General features: G+C 40.8%; 1 protein-coding gene across 1 annotated transcript; it reads left to right on the forward strand.

Moving 5' to 3' along the window:
- Nucleotides 1-35: 35 nt before the first annotated feature.
- Nucleotides 36-14613, forward strand: PHYH (phytanoyl-CoA 2-hydroxylase; the record flags this gene model as incomplete). Its single annotated transcript, XM_084253491.1, has 9 exons — nucleotides 36-190; nucleotides 2046-2104; nucleotides 3482-3592; nucleotides 4169-4337; nucleotides 6592-6673; nucleotides 8408-8589; nucleotides 10267-10416; nucleotides 12547-12681; nucleotides 14560-14613. The coding sequence occupies exons 1-9, from the start codon at nucleotides 116-118 to the stop codon at nucleotides 14611-14613; spliced, it is 1017 nt and encodes a 338-aa protein (XP_084109617.1). The 5' UTR covers nucleotides 36-115.
- Nucleotides 14614-20992: the final 6379 nt, after the last annotated feature.

Consider the following 20992-nt stretch of genomic DNA (forward strand, 5'->3'; position numbering starts at 1 on the left):
CTTGACCCGGGCCGCGCCGCCCACGTCCCTCCCGCCGCCGGGAGGCGGGGCCGCCCGCGGAGTTAAGTGGGATCGAGGCCGGGCGGGGCGGGCGACGACGCTGTTCCCTGCGACCATGGGCGAGTCCCGCAGCACCCACCGCCTGCGCATCGTGCTGGGGCACCTCGGCCGCCCCTCGGCCGGGGCCGTCGTATCCTTTGGGCGACGCGGGGTTCGGGCCGGGAGGGGCGCCGGGCCGATCCCCAGCGGCCGCCGCTGAGGGGGGGCCCGCAGGCTCCAGGCCCCGCCGCGCTGGCTTTTTGGTTACTCCGAGGCCGGCCGAGGGCGGTTGGTGGTCACTCTTCCGGGCACCGGGGCGCGGGAGAGGAGGGGGCACCCCCCGGCACCCCAAGGGGCCCTGCCCGCGCCTGACCGCGGGCCGCAGTGGTAGCGTTGCTCCAGCTTTCGGCACCTCTGGGGGGCCCTTTTTCCTGTTTGTGACGGCGGCGGGGGGGGGGGGGCTGGTTGGGGTTGGGGGGACTGCTCCCAGCTGCCACGTCCTTTCTGCAGCGTGACCTCCGCCCTGCAAAATGTCAATCCCTGGCCCCCCCAAGGGCAGAGAGTAGGTCACGGGGCCGGGGAAAGAGGGGGGGCAGCTCACCCAGGCTCTCCGCCAGCGCCCTGCAGCCAGGCCCTTCTCCCAGGGAGTCCTGGTTGCTGACCCTGCAAAAGGACTTTTGCATTTTTTCACTTGATTTTTTAAAGTTATTTGTTTATTTTTAAAGATTTAGTCACTTGATTTTAAAAGATCCTATGTCTGCCTCCTTCCTGATTGGGTCTTCAGAGGTGGATCTGGGAGGGATTGTGTGCTGCCTGCCGGTTTGGGATCCAGAAAGTTGTCATTCCGTGACACATAAATCAGATTGCTTTATAGATTATTTTTGCCTGCCAGGATTAAGGTGTTCCCGTGCAGTATGTGCTTTTGAAAGTTCACTAGAAAATTGCCTGGGATTTTGCCGTAAGCAACCTGACTCCCCTCTGGTCTGCTGTACGTGCAGGATCCTGAAATCGCTCCTAAGATGATTGGAATAGTGGTTTCTTTTACTTTCAGTGGGCCTCTTCCCCTGAGTTTCTAAACAGTACTGTATCAAGACCCTTGCAAGTTTAAAATCCTGCCCATACAATGATAAGGGGAACCCAGGTGACTATGTAATTTAATTTCGCTGGTGAAAAAGCAGAAACAGGTTGAATGAGATGAAAACTCTAAGGTCTTTAAACTAAGGTGGTAAAATTGTGGTTCTGGGACCAGCCCCATAACAACATCACCTGGGAACTTGTTAGAAATGCAGATTCTTGGGCCCATCTCACATCTATGGAAACAAAGCCGAGGTCAGCACCCTGTTATCACTGGCTTCTGTTAAAATTCAAGAACCACTAACCTACTGGGACTAGAGGTAGCTGGAAGGGGAATTAAAGTTTCTGGGTTCAGTGTGTTCTCTTCAAAGTTGGTCTGATCCTGTGACTTCTTGTTATAATCGTCTCAAGGTCAAACCTAGTTTTTTCATCTGTGTGTCCTAGAACAGCACTGCCCAGTACAACTTTCTGGAGTAGGACCATGTGCCCACCCAGACGTCTGTACCGTAGCTACTGGCCGCATATGGCTGCTGAGCTGTTGACTGTACCCAGTGCTTGTATAAATAAAACAAACAAACAAATAAATAAATAAATCCTTAAAAAAAAAAAAAAGATGAAAGCCATGAAGTAAAAAGCGGGGGTTGAGTTCTGGCTCAGTCATTTTATTTTGGGTGCCCTTGGATGAGTCACAGATGGGTAAAAGTTGGCATGAAGCCTATGTATGTTTCCTGCTCTGCGTAGTTGGAATGATAACACAGCTCTTGTCAGCCAAGATGAAATGAAGCAATGCCAGTGTTGTATGTGCCACCAGGCTATTTGGTATCTATTTAGTGCCAACCTTTTCTTGTCAGAGCCAGGCCAGGGTAGGCTATTGTTTCTGGAAAAGTTTGCCTTCACAATTTTACCTTAATTTGCCTTAATTCACATCTTAGGTAGCTCATCCCATTTCAGGGGGTCTTCATCCTTCCAGTTTTCGTCCTCAACAATTCCAGTAAGTAGATTTAATTTTATGATATATATAAAAGTTTTTCTAGTAGTAATTACAATAAAAAAAGACAGTATATCATGTTACCTGATTAGAATTCATTACACAAATCCTCCATTTCCAGGATTTGTTTTGACTAGTACAAATGTGGAAATTTTTGAAGTCCATGACTTTAATTTTCTTTCTTTTCTTAAAAAGATTTATTTATTTATGCATATAAGAACTGGGGTACAGGCCAGGGGTGTGGGGGGTAAGAGGATTCACCGGAGACAGAGTGGAGAGCAGAACAGGTGGATCTACTGAAATACACTGCTGAGGGGAGCAGCAGGTGAGACAGGAGAGGTCAGCAACCTGGCCAGGATAGAACTCATGCCGCAGGGGCTGGCAATAGCTTGATAGGGCTGAGACTTAATCCCTGTGCCACCAGAGAGACCCAACTTCCATTTCCTATATGTATTTTTAAATTTAGGAAGAAGGAACAAGTACTGGAAAGTGCTGTCTGGTTTTTAAAATTCAAACCCTGCATCTTTCAATTGAATTAGCCTGTAGTTTGGTTATATTATGTATTAGCTAGCATTTTAGATTTACCTTAATTTTCCTTTCCTCCTCTGGATGCCCTCACAGAACCACAGTTCCAACCTAGACCGATGGGTTGGGTGATTTGAGTTTGTGTATATGCAGAAAACTAACCTGTAATTTATTACTTTGATTTCTTCTGAGAATGCATAAACTAAACTATTGAGATATTAAATATTGAATTTGCTTCCCATCTGAAAGATGTTACATATTCATTACAGAAAAAAATTGTAATGAAAGAAATAGGAGTGGGCCTCCCCTGGTGGCTCAGGGGTAGAGCGCTGGGCTGCGAGGTTTTGCCCGCAGCCTCTGCAGTGCCCCAGCCGTCGGTGAGGGTCCCACAAAAAAAAAAGAAAAAAAAAAAAGAAAAAAAAAAAAGAAAAAAAAAAAAGAAAAAAAAAGAAAAAAAAAAGAAATAGGAGTTTTAAAAAAAACAGTTTCATTTTGCTTGTATTCTTTGCAGTCTTTTTTTTTAACATAGTTTTGCTTTTACATAACTGTAGTCATTTTGTAATGAATATTTTATTTATAATAAGCATTGCCTAAGCCTTTATATGCTGTTCATTGTTAATGCCTGAGCCTATCCTGTTGTATGGGTGTAATATAATTAACTGTTCTTCCACTTTTGGGTGATAATGTTAATGCTTTGGATTTAAAGCTTTAAAACTTTTCTTCAGATTATTTCTTCCTTAAAGTCTTAGAAACAGAAATGGGTGGAAGCATATGAACATTTCTCAGGCTGTTGATACATTTACTAGGTTGTAATTTTTAAATATGGCTTATTTGTGATTTTGCTTTCTCCTTTAGATTTACTAAGGATAATAATGTTCTAAGCCTGGAACAGAGAAGATTTTACGAAGAAAATGGCTTTCTTGTCATTAAAAATCTAGTCTCTGATGCTGACATTGAACGTTTTAGGTACAGTAAACTGTTATTCTACAGAATTAGGTGTTATATTTATGGATTGGGAATATGAGCTCGATTGCGCACGTTCAGATACTTTCCAGTGACTTGGCTTGTTAGAAGTGGTCGGGCGTCTGAGCTCAGGAGTCTTGGCACCAGCGCTTAGCATTGTCTGTTCTGGGGCAGCTTACTGACCCTTCCCATGCCTCATCTGTAAGATGAAGATGACGAGTCATTAGGACTAAATAAGGTAAAATAGAGAGTGTGCTTCAAACAGGGCCTGGCAGGGTAAGAACTACAGAATAGTCTGCTATTATTATTCAGATGTAACCAAACCACAAATATTTTCCCACTGGTCTGTTCAGTTAAGGCATATTTGACTTCTGGAAGTGAATTCCAGCCTCATTGCTCTAAGAACTGGATTCTTAGATGGTTATCCTTGCTCCCCCCTCATCAGAACAATTCAGCGTGAGGCTGGAGGGCAACTTAGTGCAGAGAAGCTCTCCTCCCACTCCCCCAGATCTTCCAACAGGGCCAGGCAGGTGCTTGGAGCCAGCAGTAATGACATCATTTGTCGATTTAATTTTCCAGGAATGAGTTTGAAAAAATTTGCAGAAAGGAGGTGAAGCCACGTGGATTGATGGTGATGAGAGATGTGACCATTGCAAAGTCAGAGTTTGTTCCAAACGAAAGAGTGGTCACCAAGGTGCAGGATTTCCAGGAAGACCAGGAACTTTTCAGATACTGCACCCTACCTCAGGTCCCACACCTTCCTGTGTTTGCTTGCCCTTTAAGTGAATGTAGTCCATGCTGATGCCTGCCTCAAAAGCAGATGTGTTGCTTTTACTTTATCTAGCCTTTCCTCTGATGGCCCCGAGCAGTGGTTCTCGGGTGCACCTTTGGCCATGTCTGGGGACACAGTTGATTGTCCAGTCAGGGGATGGAGTGCTACTGGTTCCTAGTGAATAGAGCCCAGGGATGCTGCCTATGGGGCCTCCGGATCCTGTGATGCACAGAATAACCCCTCCCCCAAACAAAGAATTACGCAACCCCAAATGTCAGTGACACCGAGATTGAGAAACCTGCTCTAGAGATCTCTAATTATCTTTGGTTGGAATTCTGTACTGAGAGCCTTTCTCACACTCCATGCTGGTGTATCAACGGGTGAAATTGCTAAGGCTCTTTGTTGTAAAGCTGTTGTCAGCAGAGGTGTGAATTTGTCTTTAATGTTGAACTAGTTTTTTAAAAAAATATTTTTTATGAGTAGCTCATGTATAGAAGATACCTAATTAGTGCTGAAGGGCATACCATGAAAAGTAAAGTCTCCTTCCATCCCCAGTGCTGCTCACTGTTCTTTTTGTATTCATCTAGATTTCATGTATCTGCAAGCATATTTGTCTATCCCCCACCTTCTGTGTAACATGGGAATAACTGGTTGTAACCTTGTTTTTCCCACTTACAGTAGAGTTTTAACATCAGCATTGGTGGATCCCTTTCATATCTTTTAAGCTACTGCAAAATATTTCATTGCACAAATGTACTGTAGTGTGTGAACCATATGTAGGATAATTTTAAAGGGGACTTTGCATACAGTACTTAGAAATGATAAACCCATGTGCTGTTAGAGTATTTGATTGCACGGGTAAGCCCCTGTGATGTCCTGCCCTTTGAGTTGGGGATCAGATGGTCCTTTTGGACCTTCTGTTCTTCCAAACCAAGTCCTATCATAGGATGGGTGGTGTGTAGGTGGCACCTCGTGGTGGCTGCAGCACCAGCAGGACTTCCAGATGTCCTGTATCTCTAAGGTGTGAGCCCTGCTTTTGGCTGTTCATGCAATGATTTGGGGAAGGTGTGCATTATTTCAATAGTTAAGTATTTGTTTTAATGTGTATTGGGAACATTAACCAGCACATCAGACTCATAATTTCAGGAAAATTATTGATCAAGATAAAATTAAATTAACAAAAGGAGTTAATTTAATGTAGGGAAATTTTAAGCTAAATAGCAGTGCAAAGTGTGGCTCTGGATGACTGAGATTTAGAAAATATCAGTGAATGCCAAAAAGTGACAGGCTGACTCCTATGATTTTTGTTAACATTTCAAGTGTCTCTTATAAACGAGACCAAGTGTTGAGATGGCAGTAGGAAGTGCTTCATATTTTGCTGTCAGGATTGGAGTTTGAATACCATCCTTTTCATTTAACTGGCTCTGCCAGCTCGGGCAATTTATTAGTCTCGGGCTTATTCATGTGGGGCATTCATTGATAGGATTATTAGTTAATAGGGACATTAATTTTAAGGGATTTTTGTAAAGCTTAAATGGGCTGATGTCTGAAGCCTCTCGCAAGTGTAAGCCTTCCATGATTAATTTACCCTCCGTGTCACCTGCTGTCATTGCAGTTCATTCTGCATAGCACGCTTCTCCACCACAATCGTCTGCATCATTGTTTATAACATCTTCCTTCTTGCAAAACAATGAACTCCAGGGTGAGGGAGCAGAGACCTGCTTAACCTTGTGTGCCCATTTCCTGTCCTTCTGCCTGGTTCACAGACCTCAGTACAGGGTTGTGGAGTGAATGGCTCCGCTGATTGGGAAGTGCTCCCTGAGCCACTCTGCTCTACCTTCCTCTGGGCTTCTAGTGGCAGCTACAAGCTTGTTAGGACCAATTGGTCTCTTAGGAAGAGGCAGCTGCCTTCTCATTGGGCAACCACTGACTGTGTTACTTGACAGACATGTATTTCTGTGCTTCCCAGGTTGATATTTCATAGAAATTCCTCTCTTACTTGTAGGGAAGGTGGTTAGTCCAACTGGTTCCAAAAAAACTTACTCAATTCAGAGTGTTATAAATTGCTAATGTTTTCCATTGCTCACCTTCCCATGCTGTATGTGCAGTGTTGTGAAATGCCATTGTTTTTTTAAATGATTGCTACCTTGCTTCTTGTGTAGATACTTGAATTTTGTGTTGCTTGCTTGTGCATTTAATTTCCTATGAACTTCTCTCTCCTTTCCCTCAGATCCTGAAATATGTGGAGTGCTTTACTGGACCCAATATAATGGCCATGCATACAATGCTGATAAATAAACCTCCAGATTCTGGTAAAGAGACCTTAATTGTTAAGGAGAAGCAAAAAAAAAAAAAAAAAAAAAAAAGCTGTTCAATTAAAGCACCTAAGGTTGATGTTCTAACCTTAGCTGTGTGTATGTAACTGCTAACCTTTACATGAGGGAATATGTATTCTTTTATTTGTCTTAAACTGCCTGCATTATAACACCATTGAAGTATAATAGTGATTGCAGAAGGTAATTGTTTGGTTTGTGCTGAAGTTTTGTACAACTGGTTTCTCAAAAATGCAGTTCATGAAATAGAGGTTCCCATGCCAACAACTCAGTTATTCAACCTCTCTAAACTTTGCTAAATAGCCTCACCGGAAATACTGTAGATTCTGCCTTCCTGACATAAGACATTATTACTACAAACAAAATTAAAACTATTCTTAGGGCCTCCCCAGTGGCGCAGTGGTTGAGCACTGGGTTGCGAAGCTGCCCACGGTCTCTGCGGCGCCGGTTCGATCCCCGGCTGCTCCCTGGCCACCGGAGGAGGGTCCCACATGGCGCGCAGACCTCTCCTGCCGCCTGCTGCTCCCCTCAACAGTGTACTTCGGTCCTTCTGCCTGCTCTGCTTCCGACTGTACCCAGTGCATGTATAAACAAAAATAAACAAATAAAACATGCCTCTATAAAAAAAAAAAAACTATTCTTATAAATAACATATTGCAGATGTTTTTAAAATTTCCTGTGCTTGCAAAAATGTCTTTTCTAAGACCCCCAGAGAGATTGGTTTGGAAGACAGAACCCAGGGGTCTACATCTTCTTAACCAGTCTCAGAGATGCTAATGCAGGTGGCTCTTGGGCCACGCTGAGAAACTCAGCTAGACCAGCAGAAGCAAATCAGCCATTAAAAAAACTCTATCCTTTTCAATTTCTTTCTGCCTCCCAGGGGCTGGGAGAAGTTATGTGATTGGCCCGTTGTTTTAACACCAACTCTTGCTCCCTTGCATGTCCTGCTTGGAGAGGTCAGGTGGCTCCCGGCAACCAAGTTCAGAAAGCAAAGCCCTGGGAGAATGGAAATGTGGTCCTGGGTCTGATTATGCACCAAAGTCCTAAGTTTGATGGGAAACCTCTTTGAGGGCTATCTTTTTTAAGCAGCCACGTAGAAGGCTAGAACCTGAAATATGACCACTCTCTTCAATTTAATTAAGCCAATTTTTTTTTGGATTACTATTGTCTGTATCAAAACCAGAGTTACAGGGGCCTCCCTGGTGGCGCAGTGGGTTGAGCGCAGCACTGTGGAGCTGTCCATAGCCTCTGCAGTGCGGGTTTGATTCCTGGCTGACCGGGGAGATACCCACATGGTGCGGCAGACCTCTCCTGTCTCACTTGCTGCTCCCCTCAGCTTTCAGTCCATCTGCCTATTCTGCTCCCTGCTCTGTCTCTGGCGAATCCTCTCCCTGTCCTGCGCCTCTGGCCTATACCCCAGCTATTGTATTAAAAAAAAAACCCAACCAGAGTTACAGAAGAATAAAGCACAGTAGAGATGTTGACATATGTATAGCTTGCTAGAAAATAGTGTTGTATGTACTCTGCTATCAGAAACCCAGGACAAAAGTAGAGGATCCAGAATCACCATGTTGATTTGATTTTCCAATTTGGTGCTCTCTTTCAAGGCTGATTTTTCTGTAGTGTAGTTTCATTGTTTGGCTTTGCTCTGGCTTTTGAAGCAGAGAGGAGAATTCTGAGACTCGAGTGTCTTAACAGCAGGTTCTGTTTCAGGCAAGAAGACATCCCGGCATCCCCTGCACCAGGATCTGCACTATTTTCCCTTCAGGCCCAGTGATAACATTGTCTGCGCTTGGACTGCCATGGAGCATATCCACCGGGGCAATGGCTGTCTGGTCGTGCTCCCAGGCACACACAAAGGCTCCCTGAAGCCTCACGATTATCCCCAATGGGAGGTAGGTCTGCCTAGAAGCTGGCTCTTGAGCAGAATTTCTTTTACCTTTACCCAAGAAAGAGGCCACTTCCTTTCTTAGCAAAATGTTGTTCTAGGATTTGAAATTAATATCATGAAAAATTCAAGGATGTCAGATAAAATAATCACTTTCGTTCTTTCAACAAGTGTTTGGAAGCCAATAGGAGGAACTTTGATAGATGCTGTGTAGGGCCTAAGATTGTAAAGCCTGGTTCCAGAGGGAAGACATGAACATGTCAACACCAGAAACACGTGACAGTACCCTAGCAATGGTTATTGGAGTAAAGGGTGAGGGCAAGTGGGAACGGTGTCACCTTCCAGGTGGAGAGGCTTATAGAGGCTCTGAGGACACTGTTTAAGCTGAGCCTTGAAGGGTAGCGTAGACTGTTCCATAGAAAGGAGGCTGGCAGAGAGGCCTTGGGTTAAGATAACCATGAACCTGATTGAAAAGTGGGGGTGCATTTGGGGAGCAGCAGTGGGAGATGAGCCTGAAAAGGTGTACTAGAATAAGATCAGAAAGAACCTTGCTTGTTATAATAATGAGTCAGCATTTATTTGATGGGACTGGGAATTTTTTTTGGGAAGTTCTTGTAAGAACTTTTATTTTTTGAGTTTTATCAAGGTAGAATTGACATATAATAAACCATATATTTTGAGTGTACAGTTTTGGTAATTTTTTACACATAATGATACCTCGGCCACCACAAACAAGGCTGCCCCCTGTCCCTGCCTGCTGTAGGCAACCACTGCCCCCGTTTGGCCTGGGCACACCTACTAGCTCCACTGTGGTAATGGTGGAGTGGCACATGCTGCTTCTGTAGAGGGACATTCTTCAGATAAGTGGTAGCTTTTCGGATATGCATACTCTTGATGGCCTGGGCTGTTTCACAAGTGTTCTTAAGATGAACAGTAAAATTTGAGCCCCTTGATTTGCATGACTTTGTAGTGTTTTCTGGGTCAAGTGAGTAGCCAACCGTTTTCAGAGATCACTAAGGCCACTACGGGAAGAGCTCAGTCTTCTTTATACTAAAAATGTGCAATGAATACCTTGAGGTTCTGTTCTTATGTAAACATCCAAGAATTTCTTAACTGAAGACATAACTTAGATAAAAACATTACCTAAAGCAATGGCAGTAGTTACTAAGAAAAAACAGTGTTTTAATTTACTGTTGTTTTTTATTCTGGACATGACATGAGTAGTTTTGAGCTCAGAAAAGAGTAGAGATTGTTGTCTTCCCTCTTTTGGGAGAACAGTTAGCTTCTCAGTGATACTCTTGAGTAATAGAAGAATAATTTATACAAAGTTCTAGTGAGAAAAGTATCATGTTGAAAAGAATTACTAGTTCAGACTGAAAAGCAGATCTTCCCTCTGACTTGCAAAATGCAAAGTTGATCTAGATTTTTATATATAATTCAGTAATGAAAGGTAGATGAAAATTCCACATTTTTCATTTGGTCAGAAAATATCTATGATTTTAATATCAGCATGTAACTTTTCAAATACCAAATACTTGATTTTTTATATATTTCTTTTAAGAATCTATATATTTCTTTCTACTGGAAGACCATATAGAATCTGTGATTTTCTTGATGCATTGATAGTTTTTATTTAATTATTGGCTTCCTCAAATACAGACGGGGTGTCTCTTATGTGTTCTAGGGGGGAGTTAACATCATGTTCCATGGGATCCAAGACTATGATGAAAACAACAACAGAGTGCACCTGGAGATGCAGAAGGGGGACACTGTTTTCTTTCATCCTTTGCTCATCCATGGGTCTGGTCGAAACAAGACTCAGGGGTTCCGGAAGGTACTCATGATCATTGAACACTTTTCAGAAATGAGTGGGTTGTATACCAAAATGTCAATATATATTAACGCTGAAAATATTTATTTTTAAAGATTTTATTTTTATATATAAGAACTGTGTATAGGCCAGAGGTGGTGGGGTGAGAGGACTAATCAGAGACAGAGTGGGGAGCAGAACAAGCAATTCTACTGAAACACTGCTAAGGGGAGCAGCAGGTGAGACAGGAGAGGTCTGCTACACCATGTGGGTTAGCTCCCTGTCTGGGGATTGAAATCAGGCCTTTCGGTGGTAGTACTGAGACTTACTAGGCCACCAGGGAGGCCCTGAAAACTAAGTCCAGACTAATCTGGACTTTAGTCTGGTTTATTCACTAAGAAATTTATATGCCTTGTTTTTTGCCTCTTATCTGTCAGAAGCCACTTGACCTCAGGCTCCCAACCCTATTGAAACTGAATCAGGAATATTCATGGGGTTGCTTTGGAGCAATTGTTTTCTTTGTAGCTGAAAGCCTGTGCTTTCGAAGGCTAAACTAAGGCTGATAACACTGAAATAATTAAATTTAAATTTTACTTAGCTCATAGTAACCATATATAAGAGAAAAGTTTATATTATCATTACTATTGGGAAGATATTGACATAAAACAGAGGCTGCCCAGAAATTGGATTTAGCAGGCAGCCTTGTTTTTCTTACCCCCTTAACTTCTGAGTATTTTAATTATTTCATTGCTCATATTAAAAACTGACAAGATTTCTCACAGATTCTCAGATTTCTTACTTATCTAATATTATCTGAAACCTAATGGTATTGTGTTTGTGAGAAATCAGAGAATACACATACACACACACAGAGAAGAATATTATTTAGCCTTAAAAAGGAAATCCTTCTTTTTCATTTGCAACAACATGGATGGATCTTGAGAGTATTATGCTAAGGGAACTAAGACAGAGCATAAGCACTCTGTGTATAGTCAAACTTGTATGTGGAATCTTAAGAGATCTCATAAATACAGAGAACAGAATGACTGTTGCCAGAGGTGGGGCATGGAAGAGGTGAAGATGGACCCAGAAGTACAAATTTCTAGTTCTAAGATAAATAAGGCCTGGGAATGTAGTATCCGGCCTAGTGGCTGTAGTGAGTGGTACTCTATAGTGGATTTGAAAGTCACTAGGAAAGTAGATCTTGAAAGTTCTCATTATGAGGAAAAAAATCCTAACTGGATGGATTGCTAATTAAACTTATTCTGGTGATCATTTTACAAAATACACATTTGTCAAATCATTATGTTATATTCCCTAAACAAATAGAATGCTGTATGTCAGCTATAGCTCAATAAACTGGAAGAAACACATAGAACATGTACACAGAAGTGCACATTGGCCCTTTTGCCTCAGCCTCCCATGTGGCTTGGCATGGCATGGGCAGTGACTCTACTGCCTAGAAATTTGATGTTTTGGGCAAAGCAGGAACTCCTTCTGACAGGTGTGCTGATCTTAAGATAACTGACTTGTGATGAAAGTGGAAAATGAATTTTTAATGACTGCCTTGCTGTTTAGATTTGTTTATAATTTTTTCAAGAATGGGGAGAACTATATCAGCTTTGCCCTCACATGGATACTATCTGTAAATGATACAGAACTTTTTCATTGTCTTTTTGAGTAGAGAGGAGTTATGGGCACAGTATTTTACTTCACAAGGTACTTTCAGTGGCTTTCCCTAATTTGTTGGCATTGAAATAACCACCTACCACAAATTCAATTAGGTAGCTAATGTCTATGACTAAGATGGTGAATAAATATGGAATGCACTCCTTTGTAGAATTTGGGGATATACACTCATTAGAAACATCAAATGACAAAAAGTAAAAGACCTTTGTGTTATTTTGTTCCTGGCCCCCTATGTGCCTTCTGAAGATTAATATCACAGCAAGCTAAAAATCTCTTGTAATTTCTCCATTACCCTTTAACTGAGAGAAGAGATCCGTAGAGACTGGTTTAAGATACAGTGAACAGCTTTCAATGTAGAAAAATGCTCAGTGAAATAACTGACTTTCTAAAAGAAGACTCCTTGATTGGTTGGTGTTATTTTTTTAATGGGGTATTTTTTCTCATATTAATTGGTTCACTTTGCAGGCAATTTCCTGTCATTTTGCTGGTGCTAGTTGCGAGTACATCGATGTGAAAGGCACCAGTCAAGAAAACATTGAAAAGGAAATTGTAAACATGGCGGATAAATTTTATGGTGCTAAAGGAGACATTGACCTGAAGGTACGTTTGTATGAAATGACAAGGTCAAGATTTCATTTAAAAAAAAAATTTTTTTTAAGATTTATTTTTATGCTTACAAGAGCAGGGGTACAGGCCAGAGGTACGGGAGTGGGGGTGCTGAGAGGATCTACCAGAGACAGAGTGGGGAACAGAACAGGCGGACTGACTGAGGTACATTGCTGAGGGGAGCAGTGGGCGAGTCAGGAGAGGTCTGCTGCACCATGTGGGTAGCTCCCTGGCCAGGGATTGAACTTGTGCTGCAGTGGCTACGGTTAGCTTCATAGGTTGCGTCTTAACCCCTTGTGCCACCAGGGAGGCCCCAGAGATCTCATTTTTTCCTTTTCATCAGGTTTTAGTAAATCTCATACTTTATTTAATTTGAAAACATGAAGGGCTTGGTTTAGAGTTCATTTTGGAAGCACTGCTGACACCCACTAGAAACAACAGTGGAATTTGAGTTTGGACTTTTTTCCCCAGAGTGGGGCATGTGAGAGCTCTGCTTCTCTGTCTCCGTGCCCTGTGGCATGCAGGCTGACCTGTTCCCAGGCAGGACAGGCAGGAAAGGAATTTAAAGGAGGGAGGCGAAGGTTAAAAGCAACCTTTGGAACAACATATAGTTGGATTTTACTTTTTAATCCAGCCACACCTGTCTTTTGTTTGCTGAGTTCACCTATTTACATTAAAGATGATTATTGATATATGAGGGTCTGCATCTCCCATTTTGTCTTAGTTTTCTGAAAGGTTGTTTATTTCTTTGTTCAGGTTTTTTCCTGTGTGGACCTTCTTTACTGTGATTTAGAGAGGAGCTCCTTTCAGTTTTTCTTGTGGGGGAGGTCTAGTGTTGGCAAACTCCTTTAGCTTTTATTAGGACTCAATTTCTGAAACACCTTCTGAGCACAAGAATCTCGATCTGCTCTTTATCCCTTTCCCCTTTAGAACATATTAGCGTACCCACATCTGAAAATGCTCCGATTTTACATTTGCACATCCTAGAGAGTCCTGTCCTTTCCCTTTGCTCAATACTTAAAAGCTTTACGTAGCTAAAATATTCTGTCATCTGGGGCTTCTGTCCACAACCCTGAATTTTAAGGCAGAAAAAAAAGGTATACATTATGTTTGAGGTTTGTCATGATTCTGTTTATTTTAGTTACTATGTAAGTTGCAGTTTATCAGCTTTATTTAGGATAGCAATGCTCACTTCTGCTGTGTAGTTTTTTGCAAGGCACAAAAGTACTTCCGATATTACTTTTCTTATTTTTTTTTTCTACCAAAACCCAATGAAGTAGTCATTATAGCTCCATGCTCTTAGTGAGAAAAGATTGTGGAGGCTTGGCCTAACTTATGTAAATAGCAGATTCAGCGTCAGGTCAAATTCCAAAATCTTTCCATCATGCCTTACAGTTGGCTCAAAAACAAACAAGAAAGTCTGAATTGTCTTAGGACAAAGAAAAAAACCCAAGTAAGCCAGTCATCCATGACATCATTGTCACAGTTCTGATCTAACCAGGAGTAGAATATTCAAAATGAGGCAGATGAGTAATATGGAGGAAAGCGTGTAAAGGGGTAGTAAGGAAGCTGCGTTGCGATGATCACACATAACACTCACCCAGTTGTGAAACCCGGAGGCACAGAGTGCCAGATGGAACAGGGCTGGCAGCTTGGGGACACTGTGTCCTAGTTTATTTAACACTCTCGGACACTGGAAAGTAAAATGATTGGAGTCGCAGGTTATGGTTTATTTACTAACTGATAGGGTTATTATGGAGATTTTTTTCCTGTTTAATCATTTATAGATGCAAGAAAACTGTTTTATCATAGAGTGAATAGACAAATTGAAATGTAGTTCTATAACCGTATTCTATCCGGCATTATTTCCAGGATGTTTGGAGATACCGAGCACGACTGGTGAAAGGAGAAAGAATCAATCTTTGAATGAGCCCTCTGCTTGTAACTCTTAGAAAGAAAACCCAAATGAAGCAAGGAGGTCTACATACTTTCTTAAGGAGATGATGTGATCTTTTCCATCACAATTAACAAAATCAAAATGCATGCCTGGGTACTTATTGCATATGGTTAATTTTGCAGTGCAACGGCGCTTTATTAGATATAAAAATAATAAAAATGAAATATTAACATTCTAAGGAAAATTGACAGGAATTACTACTAATAAAGGTGATTGATATATAATTTCATTGTGTTAATGCAGTTTCTTTTATTCAGTTAGCTCCTCACTAACTCGAGTAGAAACTCAGGGTGTGTTGTTTTGCATTCATTTCCTAGAAAACCCACCACCTACCAATTTCATGTTACAAGAAAGTTCTTTCCAAATCCAGAACAGCACATTTAATGAAGGGCACAAGGGTGCTGTGGACTAAAAATAAGAGTGGGTAACTCATTGTGACATAGGATTCCTTCCATGACTTAACCAACCCAATCACCTTCCTTAAAGAAATAAACTGGATCTTTCCAAGTCTTTTTCTCTGTTCCTAAAGAATGAAGACAGGGGTAGCTTTATCCGCTATTTCTTATTGGGTAAGACAGCTGAAACTTTCACTATTGATGAAGGAAACCTAATCTCTTTCAAGGTACCAGGAAATTACTGGATACTTTTGCTTTGGATTTCAAGTAAGCATGGATTGGGGAAAATTATTTTGATAGAGCAATTTATTGCTATACCAGCTGAGGGCAGTAGGGAGACATGGTCCTTGTTTTTTAAAATTCCAGTTAGAACTTTAATATGAAAGAAAGAACATTCTGCTAAGCACAAGTTTTCTTGAACCTGGTTTCACTGTTTTTTGTTTGTTTCTGTGTGAAGACACCCAGGTTCGGCTCAGTTCCAGGAGGAAACTGGGATATGAGAGTTTTTGAAAACACAAAGTTTGATTCCCAGCTATTGCAGTGAAACAAACCCACTGGAACTCTTATACCAGATACTCTACTGAGTGGGAATGGGTCAAATTTCAGTAATGGTCAGTTACAGATAAGACAAAATGACACAAAGTTTTGAGTTAGAGTCTTGTTCTCTTTAAACTCCCAGAAAGTGAGACCTCAAGCATTCCTAAACTTACTGTATATTAAGTCTTACAAGGCATGCAGAAAGGAGTTAACAAAGCAGGGCTGAGATGTCTATCTTTAGAAAGGCCTGTTTACAAGGTTAATTCAGGCTGGCATCTGGGAACTTGCCAGGGTTCTCAATAATCCCAGAGCTGAAGAGTGGCTCACTGTGTCCAAATTGTACAATGCGGTTTATGCCAAACACCTGCTTTCTTTCTGGGATATGAGTTTGGGGTACACTGTAGGCATGGGGTGTCTGTGAGAGCAGCCTGGGTACTGAATCTCTAATGAGTTTCCCTTGTAGACAACACTGCACATGTGTTGTCACGATTCACAGTTGGAGTAATTAAACATGTCCTGTATAACTCCACCGAGAGTCTTCCTTTGCATCCCTTTGCTATAATGTCATGATAATGACTGAGTCTGGTGAGTAATCCGGCAAATCATTGTACCTAGGGATGGTCTTGGGTATCAACACAACTGGCACTAGAAATGGGATTCACTAAAATGATTCTTGACTCATTAAAATATCAAGAAAGCTCATTTGAGAAGAGGAATTATGAAATGTTGGGATGTTATTAGTTTCTAGTGGCTCTGGAGTCACTGGTTGTATGCAACAGTGAGAGGTCAGTTAACTGAAATTTACTAAATTCATTCAGCAAATATTTGTGGGGAAAATGAATGCATATTAATTCACTTCCTCTTTTGTATAGACGTTTTTGTGCTTTAGAAGAATCAGTATTAGAGAAAAATCCTTTTAAAAAGGATGTAGAAAGAAGTAGGTTGTATGTGTAACTCTTAAAAATAAAACACCAGGAAATAGTTTACATTTTTATTTCTAATAGTTTACATTTTTATTTGTTTTAAAACATTTAAGAAAAGGTAGCAGTGTATACGATGTGAGATGCTAAATTATTACTATCTATTGTATTTGATTAAATTTTGCCACCAATTCAGTCCCTAGCCGAAAGACAGAGCTCGTGTTGTAAAGCACATACCCACAGAATGTACTTTATTGTAAGCAATACCATGTGTCTGCTCACTGGGTCTCCTCACTTCATTCTCATCCACTCTCTGAAGGTTTGGGAGATTTTTCCAAAGCATTTCAGAAATTTTATTAGGATCTAAAAAGCAACCCAAAATGAAGTTTTATGAGGAATAGTGTGGCACATGCTTAATTTTTAATTATATTTAGCAATATTCAACCTAAAACTATTTAAGGGCAATCCTATAAAATCTATTTCATGTCAGAGATGCCATTAGTCTTCTCAGTCTAGACTCCAAAAAGAGATAGAGCTAGAAATAGAGGGGACAGGGAGGAGACATTACTGGCTTTTCTCTAGACATGGTGTAGATTCTAAATACTCTTATCTTTGCTTCAACTATTCAGTTCACCTGGAACACCTTTCCCTCACATTCCCCTGTTAAGATCCAACCCAACCCAATTTTTTCTTTTCTTTTTTAAAAAGATTTATTCATTTATACAAAAACTGGGGTACAGGCCAGAGGCATGGGAGGGTGAGAGAATTCACTAGAGACAGAGAGGGAAGCAGAACAGGCAGCCGACTGAAAACACTGCTGAGGGGAGCAGGGGGTGCGACAGGAGAGGTCTGCTACTCCATGTGGGTATCTCCCTGGCTGGCTGGGAATGGAACCCGTGCTGTAGAGTCTGCGGACAGTTTCACAGCACTGTGCTCAACCTGCTGCACCACCGGGAGACCCCCCCATTTTTTCTTAAATGATATATTATTCTCAAGTCAGCCAGAAACATTTTTTCTTCCTTCTTGGTAACTGTTTACAAAATACATCCTGTCTATTGGACTCTACCTATTTTTGCAGTCTCGTCTACTTTGCTAGAATGTTAAATCACTGAGGGCAAGGACCTCGATTGGAGTTGTCATTTTAATGTGCCCCATAAGATTTAGCATAGTGCCTTGCACAGCAAGGACACTCAGTCCATGTTTTCTTAATTGAACTAAGTCAAATTGAAATGAACTGAAATAACATGCCTCTTAAAGCTAGAGAGCCTCATATCAATCAACATGTCCAGAAAAAAGGCCATTTAAGAGGAATTATTTAATATTCTTACTATGACCTCTTTCTGCCCTTGGTGTCCTATATCCTATATCATCTTCAAAATCTATTGTTCCTCATCCAACACTTCTTTCATACCTCCACTTTTCACTATTAGCTGTGATTTATCAGTCAAGTAGAACAGAGGCTGGTAGGAGCAGTACACACAGAAACATGAACATCACCTCTAGTCAGTATTTCTCCAAAATCGCAAAGAAAGTTATTACTATTTCTTTATAAAGATTGGAGAGTATCGGACCTCCCCTGGTGGCGCAGGCGGTTGAGCACCACGCTGTGAGGCAGTGCCAGTTCAATCCTGGCCAGCCGGCGAGGGTCCCACATGGCGTGGCAGACCTTTCCTGCTGCCCGCTGCTCCTGTCAGCAGTGTATTTCGTCAGTCTGCCTGTTCTGTTCCCCGCTCTGTCTCTGGTGAGTCCTCTCCCACAAATCTGGCCTGTACTCCAGTTCTTGTATAAATAAATAAATCTTAAAAAAAAAAAGATTGGAGAGTATCTTTAAAAAACTTTAAAGTCAATTTTTTTACTTTCTAATAATTCACCAAATTTACAGAGTCTGTCAAATTCATCAACAGAAAGTAAATGTTCAACATTCAATTAATTTACACACAAGCTATGACTTCATATTCTTCAGGGTAATACATTATTGACTTTTCAGCATTTTCAAGTCCTACACTTTACCATTCTTCCTTAGAAAAACTACAGTTATAGGTCATGTTCTACCTTAATGTGAATAGGAGTGTCATACTTTATTTTTTTCTATTTCTACAAAGTTCATAAACTGGTTAAGTTCACATCAAAGATATTAAAAGATAACTACTAATACCTTTTTACTTATGGCTTCTTAAATATGTATTGTACTGACCATCCATATTTATAACGTAAAGGAATAAAGGACAGGAAATTTATTCCTTTCTAACAATGAGTTTGCAAAGCAACAAACCAATGCTTAATTTTTTTTTTGAGATAACAGAAATATATACTGTTTAAAAGATAAATAACCTCTACAGGTATTAAAAATTAAATTCTTCAAAACTTTTGGCCATTAGTCATTACACTTATTACTTAATTCTTGCCAATAGACCTGCAATCTAGAAATATTAAAAATAGTAACAAAGGAGAGAAATGTATACTTTGGTGGTATATACAATACACAAATATACCAAATGTATATTTTGGTTATTCTTTTAAAACATAGATCTTGCATGTTACTTTTTATGCAAAACCTTATATAGTTTTTCCTTTTCTGAAAATTGCTTTCTTTAGCATTCAACTTAGAAATTTTCATAACCCACACGGTATGGCAGACCTCTCCTATCTTGCCTGCTGCTCCCCTTAGCAGTGTATTTCAGTAGATCTGCCTGTTCTGCTCCCCACTCTGTCTCTGATGAATCCTCTCACCCCCACACCTCTGCCCTGTACCCCAGTTCTTGTATGCATAAATAATGAAATAAATCTTAAAGAAGAAGACAAAATTATATGCATGAAAAGCAAGATATGTTTTTAATAAAGAAAGGTATGGTGGATATTTTTTTGTTGAGGGTCAAAACAATAAAGTGTGAAAGTAGAATGACTGGTTGTTCCAGAGTGACAAAGAAGATAAAAGTTGTACTAAAAAATAAGCCAAAAAAGAAGGACAAAAGAACTGTGTGATGTCTTATAAGGGGAGCAGCAGGTGAGACAGGAGAGGTCTGTCACACCGGATGGGTTTGGGTTGTGAAAACTCCTACTGAAATACACTGCTGAGGGGAGCAGAGGGAGAGTCAGGGGAGGTCTGCTGCACCATGTGGGTAGCTCCCTGGCGGGGGATCGAACTCATGCTGCAGTGGCTGCAGATAGCTTCATCGGTTGCATCTTAAACCCTTGAGCCACAGGGAGGCCCCTCATAATCTCTTTTAAAAAGGTAGAGTTGGGTGGTTAGTTCAATTTTACCTTGTTACTTTTCCTAGATTTGCTTCGCTATTTCTAATGCACATACTATCTCAGTCTGAAAACAAAAAGGAGATATTAAGGAATATAAATTTCTATTAAAGAAATGAGGGACTTGACAACACCTATACTGCTGGAGCAAGGACAAGGATAATTGTATCATTAGTGACTTTGTTTTACTTCTCAAACTCTTTTTGTTACTCATCCTTATAGTATTGTATAAATGATTAGCAAATGTATATACTAGCAGAATGATAGAGCAAAATATATGGTTGTTTGTTTATGGGCTGCTTTCCTCCTCTGAGATATAATAAATCAACAAAGCAGAACAAAGTTTGAGCTTCTGAATTCATCGTTCAACACAAACAAAAATTGTTTTTCAAGAGTTTTCTCTTATAGTTTGCATTTATATTTAATTTTTTAATTTATAGCAATATATCTTTAGTATCTGAATTCTCATACATAAATATTTAGCTCTCAAATCTTAGATGCTTAAATGATTATTCAAAATCAATAGAGACTGGGCCTCCCCGGTAGCGCAGCGGTTGAGCGCTGGGTTGCAAAGCTGCCCGCGGCCTCTGCGGCGCCGGTTCAATCCCCGGCTGCTCCCCGGCCATCGGAGGAGGGTCCCGCATGGCGCGCAGACCTCTCCTGCCGCCCGCTGCTTCCCTCAGCAGTGTACTTCGGTCCTTCTGCCTGCTCTGCTCCCCGCTCTGGCTCTGGTGAATTCTCTCACCCTCTCGCGCTTCTGACTGTACCCAATGCTTGTATAAACAAAACAAACAAACAAATAAATAAAACATGCCTCTATAAAAAAAAAATTAAAAAAAAAAACAAAATCAATAGAGACTTTGTATTGATTTGTATTCAAGATACTAATGAATTGATATACCTGGAAGGTAAAATACCAATGGCCAAAAAAGAAAACACAACCAAAACAGAAGCATAGAGAATTAAAATATATAGATATATAAATATGAACTAGATAATAATAGGAAATAAAACTTCCAACAGCATATATTACTATTTCTATTTTGGTCATTTCCTTACCTATGGGCGTTCCTGGGTTTATGTCTTCTGTCCATCTGAATCTTTAATCAGTGCTTCTCTTGAGCCTTTTTCCAAAGTCACATATTTTGATTCATCATCCTTAAATTTAACTTTACTAATACCTAATTCCACGGTTGATTTGTTCTTCCCTTCACTTCTAAATAAATCCTTTCCTTCTTTCAGGAAGT

The sequence above is a fragment of the Talpa europaea genome (assembly GCF_964194135.1).
Source record: "Talpa europaea genome assembly, chromosome: 14".
Lineage (NCBI taxonomy): Eukaryota > Metazoa > Chordata > Mammalia > Eulipotyphla > Talpidae > Talpa > Talpa europaea.